The sequence below is a fragment of the Alternaria atra genome (genome assembly GCF_907166805.1).
Source record: "Alternaria atra isolate CS162 genome assembly, contig: 42, whole genome shotgun sequence".
Lineage (NCBI taxonomy): Eukaryota > Fungi > Ascomycota > Dothideomycetes > Pleosporales > Pleosporaceae > Alternaria > Alternaria atra.
The window spans coordinates 57,805-74,087 of NW_025091342.1; the positions used below are offsets into that span (position 1 = coordinate 57,805).

At 50.9% G+C, this 16,283-nt stretch overlaps 3 protein-coding genes across 3 annotated transcripts; 2 read left to right on the plus strand and 1 right to left on the minus strand.

The window, feature by feature from the left end:
* Positions 1-5,834: 5,834 nt before the first annotated feature.
* Positions 5,835-6,741, minus strand: ALTATR162_LOCUS12123 (uncharacterized protein; the record flags this gene model as incomplete). The annotated part of the gene is made up of 2 exons (XM_043319769.1): positions 5,835-6,629; positions 6,676-6,741. 2 exons carry the CDS (start codon positions 6,739-6,741, stop codon positions 5,835-5,837), a joined length of 861 nt encoding a protein of 286 aa, XP_043175704.1.
* Positions 6,742-11,906: 5,165 nt separating this feature from the next.
* Positions 11,907-12,260, plus strand: ALTATR162_LOCUS12124 (uncharacterized protein; the record flags this gene model as incomplete). Its single annotated transcript, XM_043319770.1, has 2 exons — positions 11,907-11,987; positions 12,039-12,260. 2 exons carry the CDS (start codon positions 11,907-11,909, stop codon positions 12,258-12,260), a joined length of 303 nt encoding a protein of 100 aa, XP_043175705.1.
* A 986-nt stretch (positions 12,261-13,246) lies between these two features.
* Positions 13,247-16,283, plus strand: ALTATR162_LOCUS12125 (uncharacterized protein; the record flags this gene model as incomplete). The annotated part of the gene is made up of 3 exons (XM_043319771.1): positions 13,247-13,641; positions 13,689-16,019; positions 16,073-16,283. 3 exons carry the CDS (start codon positions 13,247-13,249, stop codon positions 16,281-16,283), a joined length of 2,937 nt encoding a protein of 978 aa, XP_043175706.1.

Consider the following 16,283-nt stretch of genomic DNA (forward strand, 5'->3'; position numbering starts at 1 on the left):
TGATAACGCAGCCCGTATGCAATAGTCCACTTTTCATATAAATATCCAAAACGCAGAAGCAGGCACTAGTCTGTACATGCAGGTAATGACGGGTACCACATCCCGACATGCCGAACTAGCTCTTTTAGGAGCTTGTCGGTCAGCGCCAATGTGAACCCTGCTTCGGAGCGAAGACACGCCACTTGCGGACGGACGTTGGTGGAAGCCTGGTTTAAGAATTCTAGTAGCTCTAGTTGCCTTGAGTCCATCTTCTTGCAAGTTTTTCGCCTGGTGCCAGACACGTGCGGCTGCTGTGTCTACAAACACGACAGCGCTGAGCGATCCAAGCATCGGTCGTATCACCGCCGCCGAGTTGTTGCAAAGGTAATATTGGTGCGTTGTGCTACTGCTGCGTGACTTCAACCGTCCCCAGATCAGAGCAGATTGGAGGGCGGCATGAACTCCTGCCAAGACAGGATCGCTGCCGTGTCTTCGCGTCTCGTTGCGCCGCTTTGTGAATGGCCTGTGGCAGGCTAGCGCGTCTTGAGAACTGCCAGGGTGGAAAAGTGTGCTCGTAACCATGTTCCACAACATGAACCAGGGGTGACAGGGGTGAAAAACGGGTTGTCTTCCGGCTAGGAATCACCCGATTAGTACATCACCAAACGTTATATCAGGTCGAACAGAGAGTCTTGTTCCGTGCGAAACAGCCAACCGAAGCAGCGCATTTAGTTTATTATTCTGAAGCAGAAAACATAGATAGGCTGGTCAGGAGCTCCCACAAGCCCAGATGTATCAATGGACTGTCCTGCCCTCAATCCGTGGATTGCGCCCGAATCTGTCAATGACGGAAGAGGCATTGGTTTCCGGTAGCTTGTTCAAGCGTCCACCGTAGTGACTGTAGTCTTTCCCACAACCTTTGCAACCTACATGTCTCTAACGGCAACCTGCGACTATGAAGTGCTCGAAACTCTACCGGCATACTCATGCGCTGCACCGCCGGCCTCCCCCTTACTCTAGATGCCGGGTGATTGACTAAGTAGCAAGTGCTTAGTAGTAAAAGAAAATCACCCAGGAGTTAATTATGGAATAGAATATTGATAGTTGTTATTGGTTTTTTAATCAGCTACTTTACTGTATTAACCATGCCAACTTTGTCAACATCGCTAACAATGCCAAGTTTGCTAATCAGTGTGGTCAATAAACCGACCGACTCAAACCGGAGGCTTTGGTCGGTCGGTTTGATTCAATAGGTAGGCTTCGTCGGTCGGTTTGAGTCGGTTTGATAGAACGTCGCCCGTCGGTTTGAGTTTGATCAGGTTTGACAGCTTAACTCAAAGAAGTTAGCGGGCTGCCTAAAAAGGTAACTATCTATTTAGAGCGTCCCAAGTTTGTATTACGTTAGCATCCGTACATCAAGTCTACTACGATACCAAGCCGTTCCTGAGCCAGTGTTTCTGAAGCTGGGCCGCTTCAATGGTCTCGGGCGATAGCCTGTTACGCTCGTCTGTAACAAACTTCTTCGTCTGACTAAAAACCCTCTCACACTCAGAGCTCATGCCAGGTATTGAAAACAGGTCCAACGCCATCTTATAGAGGACCGGGTATTCGTGTCTATGATTATGCCACCACGTTAAAGGGTCAGGACAATCGTTGTCTTCTGGATAAAGTTCCCTCTCCTGAAAAGCGGTGAGTTCGCTGGCGACTTTAGACCTTTTTCGCTGGCGAATTAGTGAACTGCCTTTCCTCTTTCCGAAAGAGCTGTAATCGTTAATTACAGAATGTCCATCCTCGCTGTCTTCGTCACGCGCTAAGCCAGCCTGAGCTTGAGCTTCCACCTCGGCCTGGCGCCGATATTCGTCATACAGGCTTGATACAACCGTCTTCATGCCCTTGAACCAAGAAGGCTTTCTCATCGTCCCGTTCCAGTGTTCCTCAAAATAATCGTAACCGTAGGTGGGGTGGAGAGCCAGGGCGGCGCGATACACCGGCGTCATGTCTGTCAGCTTATAATATTCCTCAAGCTTCACCCAGCCACACTCAATTCCGCGTTTGAAGTGAGACTCCGGTTCGTCGCGGCATGAAGCTGCAGCATTGTTAAATGCGATGAACATATAGTCCATCGTCTTGAGAGTCTCCCAAACAGCGCCATGGCCACCTCCTTTGCCATCTCTGTTTGCATTTCCTTCCATAGTCTTTGTGAGGATATAAAACGGTTCCAGAAAGTCGCGGAAGCGTTGCAACTCGGCCCACCCTTCAGCATCGAGGAAGTCTTTCGTCAGGTCTCGGTGCCTTGGGTCGTTTTTTGGCTTTTGCCAGCGAATTTGATAGAGTTCTAAAGCGTCGCGAAGCTCGAGTGCTAACAAACTGTCAGCTTCGGAGTTAGAAGGACTGCAAGCCTAAGGTATTAACTCACCACGTTTTACCATAAGGTAAACTGAGTTCCAGCGCGTTTTGCCGTCAATAACAAGGTCAATAGTGAATATCACATCGTCGCTCGCAAGCTCGTCTTGAAGGTCTCGAAGGACCTGTCGCCGTTGATCTGACCGACGGATATAGGTGGCAAGATTGTGGAGTCTGCCGATAGCCCCTTTTCGGGCCCAGATTTCGAAGCAGGTTTCGTCGCTGGCACCTCGAAGTTCGTCCTCGAATTTGCTCACGTTTTCACCGAAGATAACTGCTCGTACAATGAGATTGATGATATGGCCGATACAACGCAAGCGTCGTTTGTTGACGTCTATAGGAAACCATAGCGCAAGAGCCTCTAGGCATGTATCGTTGGTGCTGGCGTTGTCAAGGACGAAGTAGCCTAACTTCGAACTCAGCTCGTAGCAATCAATAACCTTTTTAATATAGGTCGCGATATTCTCGCCAGAATGCGGACCGATCACGCGTGGCAGACCGATAAGGACGTCACGTTTCAAGCCCTTGCCGTCGACGAAGTGGCTCACAATGCCAACATAGTTAAACCCATTGGAAGCAGTCCATAAATCAAAGCTTAAGTGCACCAAACTTTTCGCGTTTTTGATCAGGTCGAAGACGATATTCCCGCGCCTCTGGAACGCATCATGAATCCAAGTTGATACAGACGCGTGAGACTCGGGCAGTAACTGACTAGCGAGCTCGCCGCCGTTCCGTATTAGCCACTGAAGACGCTTGCTAGATGCCTGACGAAGAGTGACGTCTTCCAGAATAATCCAGTCGACGAACCGGGCTTTCCACATGGATTCATTGAAACGCGAAGGAAGCCCTAATCCAGCACTAGACTGACGCGATAGAGGCGCCCTGCATGTTACTGACGACGCCGCAAGTAAAAGGGATTGGCAGGCAGATTTGGAAGCTCACCGGATGGAGAGATGCGGTGCTCACGGATCAAGTGCTTCGCTGCGTGAGAAGTGCCAGCTGCCGAATATAGAGCCGTTGAGTAACTCTTCTTCAGGTGGCAAAGCTTACAGAGCCAATACCGCGCTCCTTCGTGTTCCAGGCTAGCGCCATGTCGGAATATCCATGATTCTTTGGCCTTGGTGTTAACCACTCGCCTGTGGCGAGGCCTTAACTTTGCGCCTTCAAGCCGCATCGAGCCGTGCCAGATATTCGTCCAGTCAATATCAAACTCGCATCGAACTTCCTTGTCGATCGATACAGACTCAGAGGGTGTCAGGGACGTCTCGGAAGCGTCATCGACGCGAGCAACCTGTGAGCCAGATGGAAGAGAAGATATGGCAGGGCTAGTGTCTCTGCTAGAGGTCATATCGAAGCGACAATATTTGGCTAAATAAAGAAGTTTATAGAAATGGGGCATACGGAGATGGACGATGCGATATACAACTACAGCATGGACGAGCAAATTAAATTTGGAGGGTGTTTCTAGAAAGTTCGTTTGTTTACCTATACTAGGAAATGGCCCGAGAAGCCCCTCGTACCGGTAATAGCCATAGCAAATCCGCTATGTCAAACCGACCCAAACGCAGTCAAACCGACCGCTCTTATCGGTCGGTCGGTTTGATAACGAACCAGCCGTCGGTCGGTTTGATTACTAATCAAACCGATTGAATCGGTCGGTCAAACCGTCGGTTTGTTGACCACACTGTTGCTAATTCTTTATCAAGTCTCCTTATTAAAAGCCATCAAGCTTCTTTTAACTCTATTTCGATTTTATAAGAGATTCAGAAATAAAACACGTGTAGATAAAGTAAGAGAAGAAGAAGAGAGCGTTAGCTACGTAAAGATAGAAAAACAAACATCTCTTCTCTTATAACACAAACCCTCTCTATTATCAATCGATGAAAGGATAAAGAGAATGAAAAGAGGGGTATAAGGTTCGCTTCGCGAAAATTAGTCGCCTTGCACGCCCGCTGCATGGGAAATAGAGGCTATCAATTAGAGATATAGATTTCTTCTAGACCGTCAAGCCCTCATGATTATCTTTTTCAACACTGGAGACTAATAGGTTTCCTTTGTTACCGCGAGCATAACTTGTCGGCCGTCTAGGCTCGCAAGTGGCGTTGCTGGGTAGCATCGACGTCTCGCTCTGAACCTTGAATGAGTAATCGGATCAATATTGGTATGATGTAGAGACTCACCCGAATTTGATCGAAACAGGTACACCGTCTTCTGATAGTCGTATATCGTCACGCGGCGATCACTTTCTCGACCGAGATAGTTTCGCCAGTGTACTCGCCAATGCACTCACCACGGTTGATACCCCCGCTTATATAGAGCCCGAAACCGTGCACTTCAGCGTGATCAAGAGATGTCTTCCAAGAACCGGAGCCTGTGAGAAAGTAGACATCATAGCGCTGTGATCCTCTACAAGTACACCCAAGGATGCTGCCATAATGAGAGCTGTACGGACTAGTCTCAGAGGCCATGTATCACCGAGTACCACCAAGAATTTGAGTTCACATAGAATAGGTAGAGCGATAGATTACTAAACTATACAACACCCTCCTTTAACTTGGCCCTATCCAATCAACACACCATTTCACGTATCTTTAGTGTGCATAAACTTGGATGTAAACAGCGATTAAGCAATGCCTTGCATTCGAATAGCATACCAAACCAAGACGTATCCGCCTCAGCAATCATGGAACGACACGGAAACATTGTTATACCCATGCGCCATGTACTCCACCAATATTCAACGCACCCTTTCTGTAACACCAATCCCATAGGATGTGTCTACCGTGACGCCGATACCTATGTAATAACCCCATAGCGTATAACCAACGCTAATCATCATCCTTGCACCGCGTTATACGTATCCCGAAATCAACGCCAAAAACACCAAAAGCACCATAATCATCAATAACAAGACTGATATGAGAGACGAACCAACGTGATGGAAATGCAGAATCAACAGCAGCCATACATGAAGAAACAAGGTATGAGAGGGGTAGCCCCGTGCGACGCGCCTGTTCTCGCGAACACCGCTGATTGGAGATGACCGCAGCCTGCACTTTGCCATGGATAGAGTCAAAAGGGAATCGTCTGGTTCTTATTCGACTCGAAGATGTTCATGCCAGGCGACAAGGGTGTACCGGATGCAAGACGAATGGCTTGAGGCAAATACTGTAGCACGCAGTATGTGCATTAGGAAGCATATATCAGCGCGTTGTACGTGTACTTTCATGGCATACGTCGTGGCGTGGACTAGAGGTTAGACGGGTCTGGCGAGTTTGTTTTCGCTGGGACGGTCGTGTCCACGTTGAGAGTTGGCTGGCTGCGACGAGACTCGCGTAGATACGTTACGGTCGAAGTATCGAGGGACAAGAAGAGCAGGAACTCGTTTTGGTAAAGGAAGTAGAGATTTGAAGCAAATAGAACCCGGGAAACGCCGCTTTTTTTTTTGTGTTTTAGTAGAAGACTTTGATAGTCTTCACGTCATCCTCTTCTTCGGCCAACATCCATAGCTCATTAACTTTCTTGGCTGTGCCAGGTCTCTCTTCAAAGTCTTCACCTAGCTTCGTAACACAACTGAAAGCTAGGCTCCAGTCATTGACACCAGCCGCATAGAACGCTTCCGCAACGGCAGCCTCGCGACTACCGCATTTGACAAGCTTGTAGATCGGGCGGCCGTTGAAGTGGGCACCGTGAATGAACGGGTCGCTCGCTTGATAAGTGCTGAAGACTAGGCAGTAGACGAGCGGAGTGTTCTCAAGGGCTTCAGACGTTGCGTCAGTGCATTCATGACATGTCCCAGCATAGCCATCATCAATGACATGCCCAGCAGTACATTCAAAGATGCCATCGTTTGTTGCTGTCGTCATAGCCATCGATGCCCATACCTTGGGCGTTTCTAGGCTCACTGGCCGTGCGTTAAGTAGGGGAAGTAATTCGTCCGGCGCCTCAAGCGTTCTGATACTCCTAAGATTCGCTTTGGTAGGCTTCTCGTACCAGATCTCAGAACTTCCATGTTTCAGAAGCCACTCAAACTCCTTGTAATCTGCCACGTGGGCCGGATGCCTCGTCATCAAGAGATTGCGTCGAAAGGGCCCGATACGGATTACGCGGCTTGCAAAGTCGGAGGTAGAATCGTTGGAATACTGTACTTTGATGAACTGGTTTGGCGTTTCGACTTCTGGAGGGCTGAAAGACGTCACCAAGCGGCCGGGGGACGGCTCGGGTGTTGGGGGTGGTGGGGGTGGTGGCTTAGAAGGGTCAGCATCGGATGTTCCGAGAAGACGTATAACTTACTGGCGGTGGTAGCGGAGCGGGAGGAACTGGATAGGCCAAAGGACCGACAGAAGCGGGAGAAGCCATGGCGGGTCCGTTAAGGAGGGGCGGCATGCCCGAGGGTGGCGGGGGCGGCGGCTTCTACTGTCAGCTTATATCTTTGGCAAATAGAGAAGAATTCTCAGCATACAGGTGAAGGAGTTGGCTGTTGCTTGCAGATATTCATAGTATTCCTAAATTGAGGACGTTGTGTAACTCTGGCTGTGTACCAATGAGAGCTTTCAACTCACGAGGCTCGGAGCTCTGGATAGATTGACGGTCTCAGAAATGATTCTAGAGTTATGTGTCGTGACAGCGGGTGGGTGGAACGAGGAAGTCTGGCTGCAGAAGAGCTGATCACTTCTGCCCTTGTCGAATATCTTGGGTACAAGATAGAAGGCAGCTTATTGATCAGCACTGAGCGCGGTTTCGTGCAAGGAATGTAGTGCCGGAAGCGTGTCGACTGTAGCTTGCACTCTGCTGTAGAGCGCGTGCAATGGCGAGTGAAGTTGTATCTTTCCGGAGTAAGTGGGTGAAGCTTGTCACCTATGCTTCGATCTCAGATGAACAGCGTAGAAATATTGACGTTCTGGCAAGTGGCTTCTATTCTGAATTGGTGTGTATCCTGCATCGGCCCACCTTCGCAAAAATGAAGCGGAAAGGCAGAAGGCAAAACCAGATCTTGCCCTTCACTCTCCTGCACAACGATCTGCCACCCAGTAGCGACCTGCACGTAGTCGCAAACGCACATAAACCAGAGGACCTGCCCCAGGCATCGGCCATTGGTTAGGCAAGCATGGTCCAGGCATCGAGCGTGACACATCAGACTCGAAACTGCCAACGCGGCCCCCCGATTGGTTGTGTACCGTGAGGCTTTCGGTCCAGGACGCGGCAAGATCTGCTAGCACAGCACAGGACGCAGCAACTCATTTTCTAGACATTGGCAGGACCTCACAGACGTACAGGGTACAACACACTGGCAGAGATTGTCTCGTTACAAGGAATGACAACGTCCAGGTACTCAATTGAATGGAGAGGGCATGGGCAACGGGTGCCGCGGGTGGTGTTCCTATTGGATGAGCTGGTTGCACGCTTACCGCTTTTCGTGGTCCATGCTCCGAATCCTTTCAGTCGAGCAGGTTGTGCTGGACGTCGGCAGAGGCTCTCCTACATAGCGCTGACTTGTTGGTCGGACTTTTCTGCGAAAGAGCGCTGAGATTCGCCGGGCCAAAACCTTGCCCTCTGCCTCTTCCTCCCTTTCTGCTACCAGGCCGTTAATCAGGAGCAAAGCCTTCATCTGGCTCTGGTTGTGCGAGGGTGCTTCTGGTGCTGACACAGGTCTCTCTTCCACAGGGAAGACCGGCTTAGCCAGCAGTCCAGCCTTGTCCGCGCTCTCACTTCCCAGCCTGCTGTCGGTCGAGACTGGGACACGAGGCTGCCGAGTGCGGGCGCTGTCATCCATCGTCCTTCGATTTGCATGCTGAGAGTACTGCAGACCGGGCGCAGTGCTCGTCTGGCTCGCACTTGATGTGTCCTGGTGTCTGGCGACACTGCTATGCTATGTTAGCTTCATTTCAGACGTTGTGAAGTCCCTCGCCCATCTTCTCCTGGAGTTGGCCAGTGTCTGATATACCTTTCTCGTTTGCCCTTTTTGCTTTGTCATTTGGAAGTACTGAGTACATCTCTCACACCTTGCACTATGCCCTTCGTTGATAACAGTAGCCGTGCTAACAGTCCTGGCCATTATGATCCCCCTTAGTCTCTTAGTGACACCACACAGCGCATTCATTCATGCTCCTCGTCTTGCTCTGGCTTCTTGCGTGCAAACTCCCTATACTTGTGTCTTCTGCACGCGGGTATATCAGTCCATGCAATCACGATCACTTCCGTAGCGATTTCAGCTGAGACTGGCAGCCATAAATGTGAAAATGGGAGGAAGACATCTAAGTGTTTGAAGCCGCTTATCGTGTGTTTCTCGACTATGTAGTGAATGTAGCACACCGTTCGATCCGTCCGCTCTTGTCCGTGAATAACGTTTTGAAAGCGAAGCGGGAATTCTGACAACATGTTCTAGATACTCTGCTGTAAGACACTTTTAGGGGGACCCAAGACGATGAGTGAATGGATGGATGGCTGAAGAATTGCTGCGTTTATTTGTGCTTTGACATGTGTCTCCGTGCCGTCCTGATGTCGATAACCATAGGCGTAGAGTATATAATGCTAGCCTCTATGACATAGTACAAAGCACGGATTGTGAGTGAACACGCTTCACAAGAGGTGTAGTTGGATGCATGTAGTGTGAGTCAGACTATGAGTGCTTCTGATGAACCAGAGGGTACGCGAATATGAGCGTTGAAGGGTTGAGTCGGGCTGATCTGTAGATGGCGATAGCACAAAAGCAAATTGTCTTCCTTGGGCATACACCGTTATCTATCATTGTTAAGGACGAGTGAATGCATGCAGAAGATAGAGAACAATGACTCCATGAAGTCCTTGAAGCGACATCTACACTGTCCGTATTTGTGCAAGACGCCATTGTAAATAATTGGGTATACGTGCATTCATTCGCTACTAGAAATGTACTCTAATTTGTTATTATATTATACTACATTAGCAAGAATTGCCACCAGCTCCGTGGAGCCTCGTTGTAGCCCACTAGTCTCCAGACTGAACATACATATTACTATTTTTCCGTGGTTCCAAGATGCGTGCCGCGATAAGGCCTACCCTTCGCAGCTTCGACGTAACGGTCGACTCCCTGACGAATCCCCCCACCTACATTCTCTTGTACAAATCCTGTCTTGCAATCGGCAGCCAGGACTACTCTTCTCTTTCTTGTCTTAGCCCTTCGTCATCAAACCTGAGCATACAACGCTTCTTTCAGCGACATGGAGTGGGGTAGTGACGCGAATTTGGATCGTTATATCTATGCTGAGCACTCTCACATCCCCTACCGCTACCATTGCGAGAGTAAAAACGACCGTGAGAAGGGCTACCGCATAAATCGCACCTATGGGGGCGTTTACATTTGTCTCTCCCGAAGCGGCAAGAGCCGTTCGAGTAATTCCAAAACCAACAGTTCAGACCTGGTCTCCCGTGGAACTTTCTGTCCTCTGTGGGATACATGATTCGCCTGCCATCTAGACCACAGCGAACCCTCTCGGAAGTGGTACGGGTTGGTAGAGGCTTGTGAGAGGCTTGTGGTGGTGGATATGGTGAGCTCGATCCGTATGTTCTGCATGGTCGATACGGATTGAGAGTATCTGGTGGACTGAGAACATGGTGGCTGACTTTCGAGCGAGGACGTGATGCTGGTTGTTGTGAATTGACGTGCGGAGTGGTGTGGCATGTGTCTGGAAGTACGAACTGTTTCCCGTTTGGAATTGGTCTGGGATTCCATGTATGATCCTCACGGAACCAAGGTCCTCTGCTCCGGGATTCCTCCGGAGCACTGGCAGGCTGAGTCTGCCGCTGCCGCTGTATGAAGTCTGAGGAGGTGTAAGAACATGTCTGGCCACTATTATCTGTGGTTGTCTTTGATCCATCGCAGGGAAGATGGTTGTGTGATTTCAGTCGTATGTCGGGTGGAGGCGCGAGGGAGCTATTCAGAAGTGGTGGTGAATACAGTTTTTCGGCTCTGATTGTAGTTTGTCTCGACTGATTGTTCATCTGCAGTGAGGGCGGCATTGGAGGGTACTGCGGTGATTTATTTACGTTCTCCTGCGGAAAGGCAGACCACGACGGGTACGAGCTAGTCGGTAGCAAGTATCTTTTCCCTGGAGCTCGATGGGTCACTGGTATAATTGAAAAGGGTTGTGCCATATTGGCGGTTTTGGGAAGGAAATGAAAGAGTCCACAAACTGATGTCTCATATGGTAACGACAAGTCTTTGGGTGTAAGAGACAAAGTCGGTGTCTTGTGGCTAACAGATGCTCTTATTTATCTCTTCAAGCCAGACTTGAGACTTGGCATACTGCTCTATACCTGTACGTCAATCAGCAGATACCACCTCCTTGTGGAGGCGATGCATAGACTCGGTTGTTCTGAGCCGACCGAGCGATACTGTGATCCCATCTCTCAACGCTACCCCGTCAGAACCTCGTCCGCAAGATTACAAGGGGCTTTGAGTCAAAGTGCGACACAGGCACTCGGCAAGGTCCCCGAACATCTGCATTCGGAATATATTCAGATAACATCAGGCTAAAATTTCACCTACAAGATGCTAACCGTGCAAGTCAGAAGAATGCTAGCGGTGACTAGAGAGTTAGGGAGTCAGAGAGACCCGCTGCAACCCATAATGGCCGTGGGGTCTTGGTGTACACGCGGACGGCAAATCATAAACCTCTCATGAAGCTACTCTCTGGTCCTACCATAAGCTCTGCTCTTGTTGACGTCATCGATTGTGATCGCGCCGACCGGCTAATTTCTGCGTAACCTCAATCCTACTGCAAATTGACATAGCGCGGTTGAGCAACATTTAGTTCACGGTCACGCACAGCATATCCGTTCCCGAACAGACTAGCACGCTCTCGCTGCACGGGAACCGTCCAAGCGCAAACCACAAGGGTCAACATCAGCAAGCGGCTGAATGCGAGACGAGCTCAGCCGTGCTCAGCGTATCGCGCCTAACTTGTTTGGGGCTGTTCTGTAGCCGACGGCGGCCGGATGCATAGGCTCGAAGGTACGGCTTGGCGTCACAGCCGAAGCGATGGGGCTAGGCAGCTTAACCCTTGTAGTAGTGCAATGACCCGAGTGCAGCACGGCGGCGAATACGAGCCGGCTGCTCCCTGACATCGCACTAGAGAATTGTAGTGGCGCACGATGTATTGCTATTGGCGGTTTCGTTACACGACGGTGCGATGTATCACAAACTGTCGTGTCGACTACAGTGCTGCGCTGCGTTTGTGTAAGATAATGGGTCCCAGCAACGTCGCATAGCGCACAATAGGAGTTTCATACACGATATTGAAATACAGAACGGCATGAAAGCAAGATATGGATAAGACTCAGGGGTTGCAGAGCTTGAACCACAGAACGGCAGGGAAGTCGCAGAGCTTAGGCCACAGAGCAGCAGGGGGGTGCAGCGACAAGACCAGCCATGCGCAGAGCTGATAGGCTCACGATACGCTATGACCAAGAGGCGTGCAACGTCAGAGACATGCGGGGTCTGAACGATCCTTGGATATCAAAGGACGGTCATCCTGGCCAGCAAAATGCCGCTTTCAAATGAGGAAAAAGCCGAACAGGCTCGTTGTGCTGCTAAACTGAGTCCGACGCACTGGGACATATTTGTCGTGAGGCTGTCTTTCTACTCCCTCGCTCTTGGTGATTCCTAATCATGGCAGCGTCTCACGACCGAGGAAGCGAAGAACCTTCGGAAAGATGATCCCAATAAAACATGGAAGGATGTTGATAAGGGCCAGAGGGAAAAGGCTCTCGAGAATATCAACTCGAAGCTTGTGGAAAAGGATATCCCTACAGTCAACTTAGAGGTTGTCGCGTGGCGCATCAGCAGAGCGTTGCGTCGCCTGAAGCATGAGGGCACGTACAGCCATTCGCCCCGCTGAACAACAGGCATTGACAGTTTAGCAGATAAGACATCTGGCCAACCAGCGAGAAAGAGTGCGTCGTCAAGCGCCCCCACCCCACCGCCCGAGGAAACTCTGCCTTACGACCCAGTGCGAGACGTATGATGGCTAGTTGCCGCTGCACAGCAGTAGAACTTGCTCTCGAATGTGCGAGAATATGCGGCTGCACCTGAAAGTTTGGGCAGTGTGCACCTAGGCCATACAGACATTCTTTCAAGTACAATCGTCTTTACCACGAACACAACGTGACTCTCCATTGCCGTCTTTATCACACTGCACCCACGTCAAAGGGCAGGTTTACTTTGTTGAGTACCGCCGAGATCATGCCACACCCAGCAGCGGCTTTATAGTACCCTTGCCCACTGTCGTGCCGAAGGTTCTGGTTCATGATTTTTGTCACAATGGCAGATGGCTGGTCCGCTACATGCTGAAGCGCTACTCCCTCAATACCACTGCTCCATCACCAGCCGTCGTTGACCGCATAAGAGGAAAGAGAAGTAATTACGACGGCAGGAGATGGGGTGTGTCAAAAGAAAGCCTCGGTGTGGGCTGTCACACAATACCCGCTGGAGCCCGTGGCTGGTTCGCTTCGAGGCATTACGTACCCAATGCACTTGCCGTCGCTGATCCCCACAAGATAACAGCTCGACCCAATCACGCGTGTCCGTCCATATGCTAGCAGGCTGCAGAAGTCACTGAGGTTGCCCATACCCCCCGATACTCATCCATCGAACGTGTGCGCCAAACTGCACTATACCCATTCTTAGGATCGAAAACTTAGGCGTACCCAAGCAACGGCATCCCCGCGTCGCACCGCACCCTCCCGCACGGAGAGATCATGGCTAGTTCACGCCCCCGGCGTCCACGTTTGGCGCATCAAGCTATGAAAGTTGCCGGTTCCCTACCCCAGATTGCTGCACGACACGTTCACGGTATACGACTGGTCTTGGTCTACCCGCGTCAGTATGAATACGACTATCAAGCCTGAACAACCGACTGCTACAGAGCATGGCGGCCACCATCACCACCAGACAATCAACCACGAGCATCGCCCCAATGGCAGCATACTAAATGGATACAACCACGCCATCAGTACTGAAGCACATCCCAACGGACCGCTGTATTATTCTCAGCCGCCACCGCCCGCCCAGCGACACGCCCCTCCTGTCACCTTCTACTTGCAGACCCTGTACATGAATGACTATGGCACCGCACAGCGGACAAAACGAAGGCAGGTGCGCGCCACTCAGGCCTGTATCAGATGCCGTTCGCGAAAGCAGAAATGTGACGAAACCCTACCGTGCCAATGCTGCAGAGAGAACAACTTCGAATGCCAGTACAAGGACGTCCCGCCACCCAAGTGCGTTGCCTCTTCCCTCTCTTTGGTTCATCGCTGACCCTTCCTAGACAAGACAGAAGCAAGATGCAACTTCAAGAAAGTGTCAACAGCATCTCCGAAGTTTTGTCGCAGTTGGTGGACCAGTTCAACGGCTGGAAATCAAGTGTTGAGAGTAGGCTTCCACAATCGCGGAATCACGAGATGTCGAATCACGCTTCGCCTGAAGCCTCTTTTTCCGCACCCCCAAGAGAGCATGGCACATACGGATGGCCTACTCCTATACAGGGAAGAGGACACATGGGTCGTGTCAACCACAACCCGAAAATGGAATCGCCCATCGCTCCCCACTCGAACATGATGTCGCCACTAGGTGCGCAAGCATCAGCTTCTATCAAGCAAGAGTCGCAATTCGCTCCGCCTCCTCAACAATCGGCAACACCTGCCAAGAGTGTAAGGACCGATCGCAGCCATGCTACTGAAACTAGTCACAAGGAACAAACCGGCCTGCAAGGTGATCACACTACACCAGCGCACAAGTTGCTGGACGAGTGGCAACAAATGAGCATGTTTTATCAAGGCATTCCGTATCTGAGAAGGCTGATAGACAACGGCCGTGAAGTCTCAGACTACCCAATGCAGCTTGAGCAGGATCGCGGACTGTTGCGTGTCTGGGGTGTTGGCGAGGGCCAAGACCTAACCTACGTAGCGCAAGGACTTGGAAGCCCGGAAAGCAGCAACGATTCGGAAGCCCCTTCACCAGCGCCTGGCAAAGAAGGACTTTGGGGTTACCCATTTTCCGGAGCCGAGAATGGAACACGAACACCGGGCAGCATACCTCGAGAATATTTCCCGCACCAGCAGCTGCTGCAGCGGCAGGAGAACGGGCTCGGTGCAGACGGTCGGCCCGACTTTCGATGCCATGTCATGTTTGACCTGCTCCGGTCCTACATGGAGACGATGCACATTTTCCATCCTTTCATGAACGAGAACAAACTGAGGCGTATGTTCGAGGACTTTAGTGATCGATACAGTCCTGACGCGAAGCCTCTGGACGCCCACTCCCCTGCTCCCGCTCATGGAGTGAAGCGAAAGCGCTCGGCCAGCAACCTCGATGGACCCCCGTCAGGTCGTACTGACATTGTACGGTCATTGCGCAACGCGATTGTATTGCTCGTTCTTGCCCTTGGTAAAGTCTGCTCGCATACAGAGCCACTGCCTGCGCCACAAAATGATCGACATCCTTACGTCCACAGTGAATGGGGATACATTCGGAATTCTCCTCACCCAAACGGGAGTTTCAGCAGCATAAGCAGCGAGAATCCCGACGAGATACGCACGAGGAACATCGATCTACTGCCTGGTATGGCCTACTATGCTTACGCCACCGATATTCTCGGAAATCAACAGGGAGGCAATACCGTTGAGCATGCGCAGGCTATGCTGTTGGCTGCGCTGTTTCTCAGTCAGTATGCACGAGTACTGGAGAGTTGGAGCTGGATTAACAACGCTTGCCGGATTGCCCTAGTTCTCATCAAAGCCGACTACACTAAGCTGCTCCGTGTGAACAGCGACAGAAGACATACCTGGAGTTCCAGGGAGCGCTACAGACTCAATCTCGTGATGTGTGTCTACTGGACAGCTCTACAGTTGGAATCCGATATTCTAGCAGAGATGAGCACTCTACCACCTTCCGGCATTTCTGCACATCAAAGCGAGATTATGTACCCCGAAGGCGTCAACGAAAACTGGTCTCAAGACCTGGACAGCAATTTCGTGCAGCGAGATATCGAAGTCCGCGCAGGCCCCAGAAAAGATTTGATGATGAAGCTGTACTCCACGCAGACTTTCCTACGAGTTGTCCTTAACGTTGCGCACAACGCGTTGTACGGTCCTAGTGGCCGCATGAGCTTCGACCCTACCAGCTTTAAGGAGGTTGCTCACCACGCGCTCGCCCACAAGGAGATACTCGAGGGCTGGCGAAAATTGCTTACTCCGGAACTGGCGTGGTCGGATGACGAGTACCCCTCGACAGATCTCAATATTGCTCGTGTACGCGCCAAGTACTATGGTGGTCTATACATGATGTTGCGACCCTACCTCAAACTTGCGAGCCACACGCTCGAGTTCCCACCTCCGCCTCCTGGCACAACTGGCGCTACGCACCACAATTCGTCATCGCCCTACGGAAATGCTGTTTCCAACAGAAACGTACAAATGGTTGACCTAAGCGAAGACCAGCACAAGATCATCAAGATCTGTTGCCAATGTATCAACGCCGCTATCCGGAGTACCATCGCGTTCGATCGTGTAGGCGAAGAGACCGGCAGCCAATACCAGTACTTTCAACCTACGCGCAAGAAGAGGCTTATCCTAACCAACATCTTCGGTACGCTTCACGCGTAAGTCCATGTCTTTCTATAGAAATGGCACAGTCAACTAACAACGAACCTAGACAATTCGGCAACATGCTCGTCCTCGCCTCAGTGTACAAGTCCAAACTATACCCCCTCCTTCCCAGCGACACCTGGCTCACGAAAGCCAACCTCGCCGCGTTATTCAAACGTACCATTGCCGTCATCAGCGACGTAGCGCAGAACTCGCCCATCCTACGTATGGATCTCGAAATTCTCAAGAACGTCCAGAGGCAACAGGGTCTCGAGTGA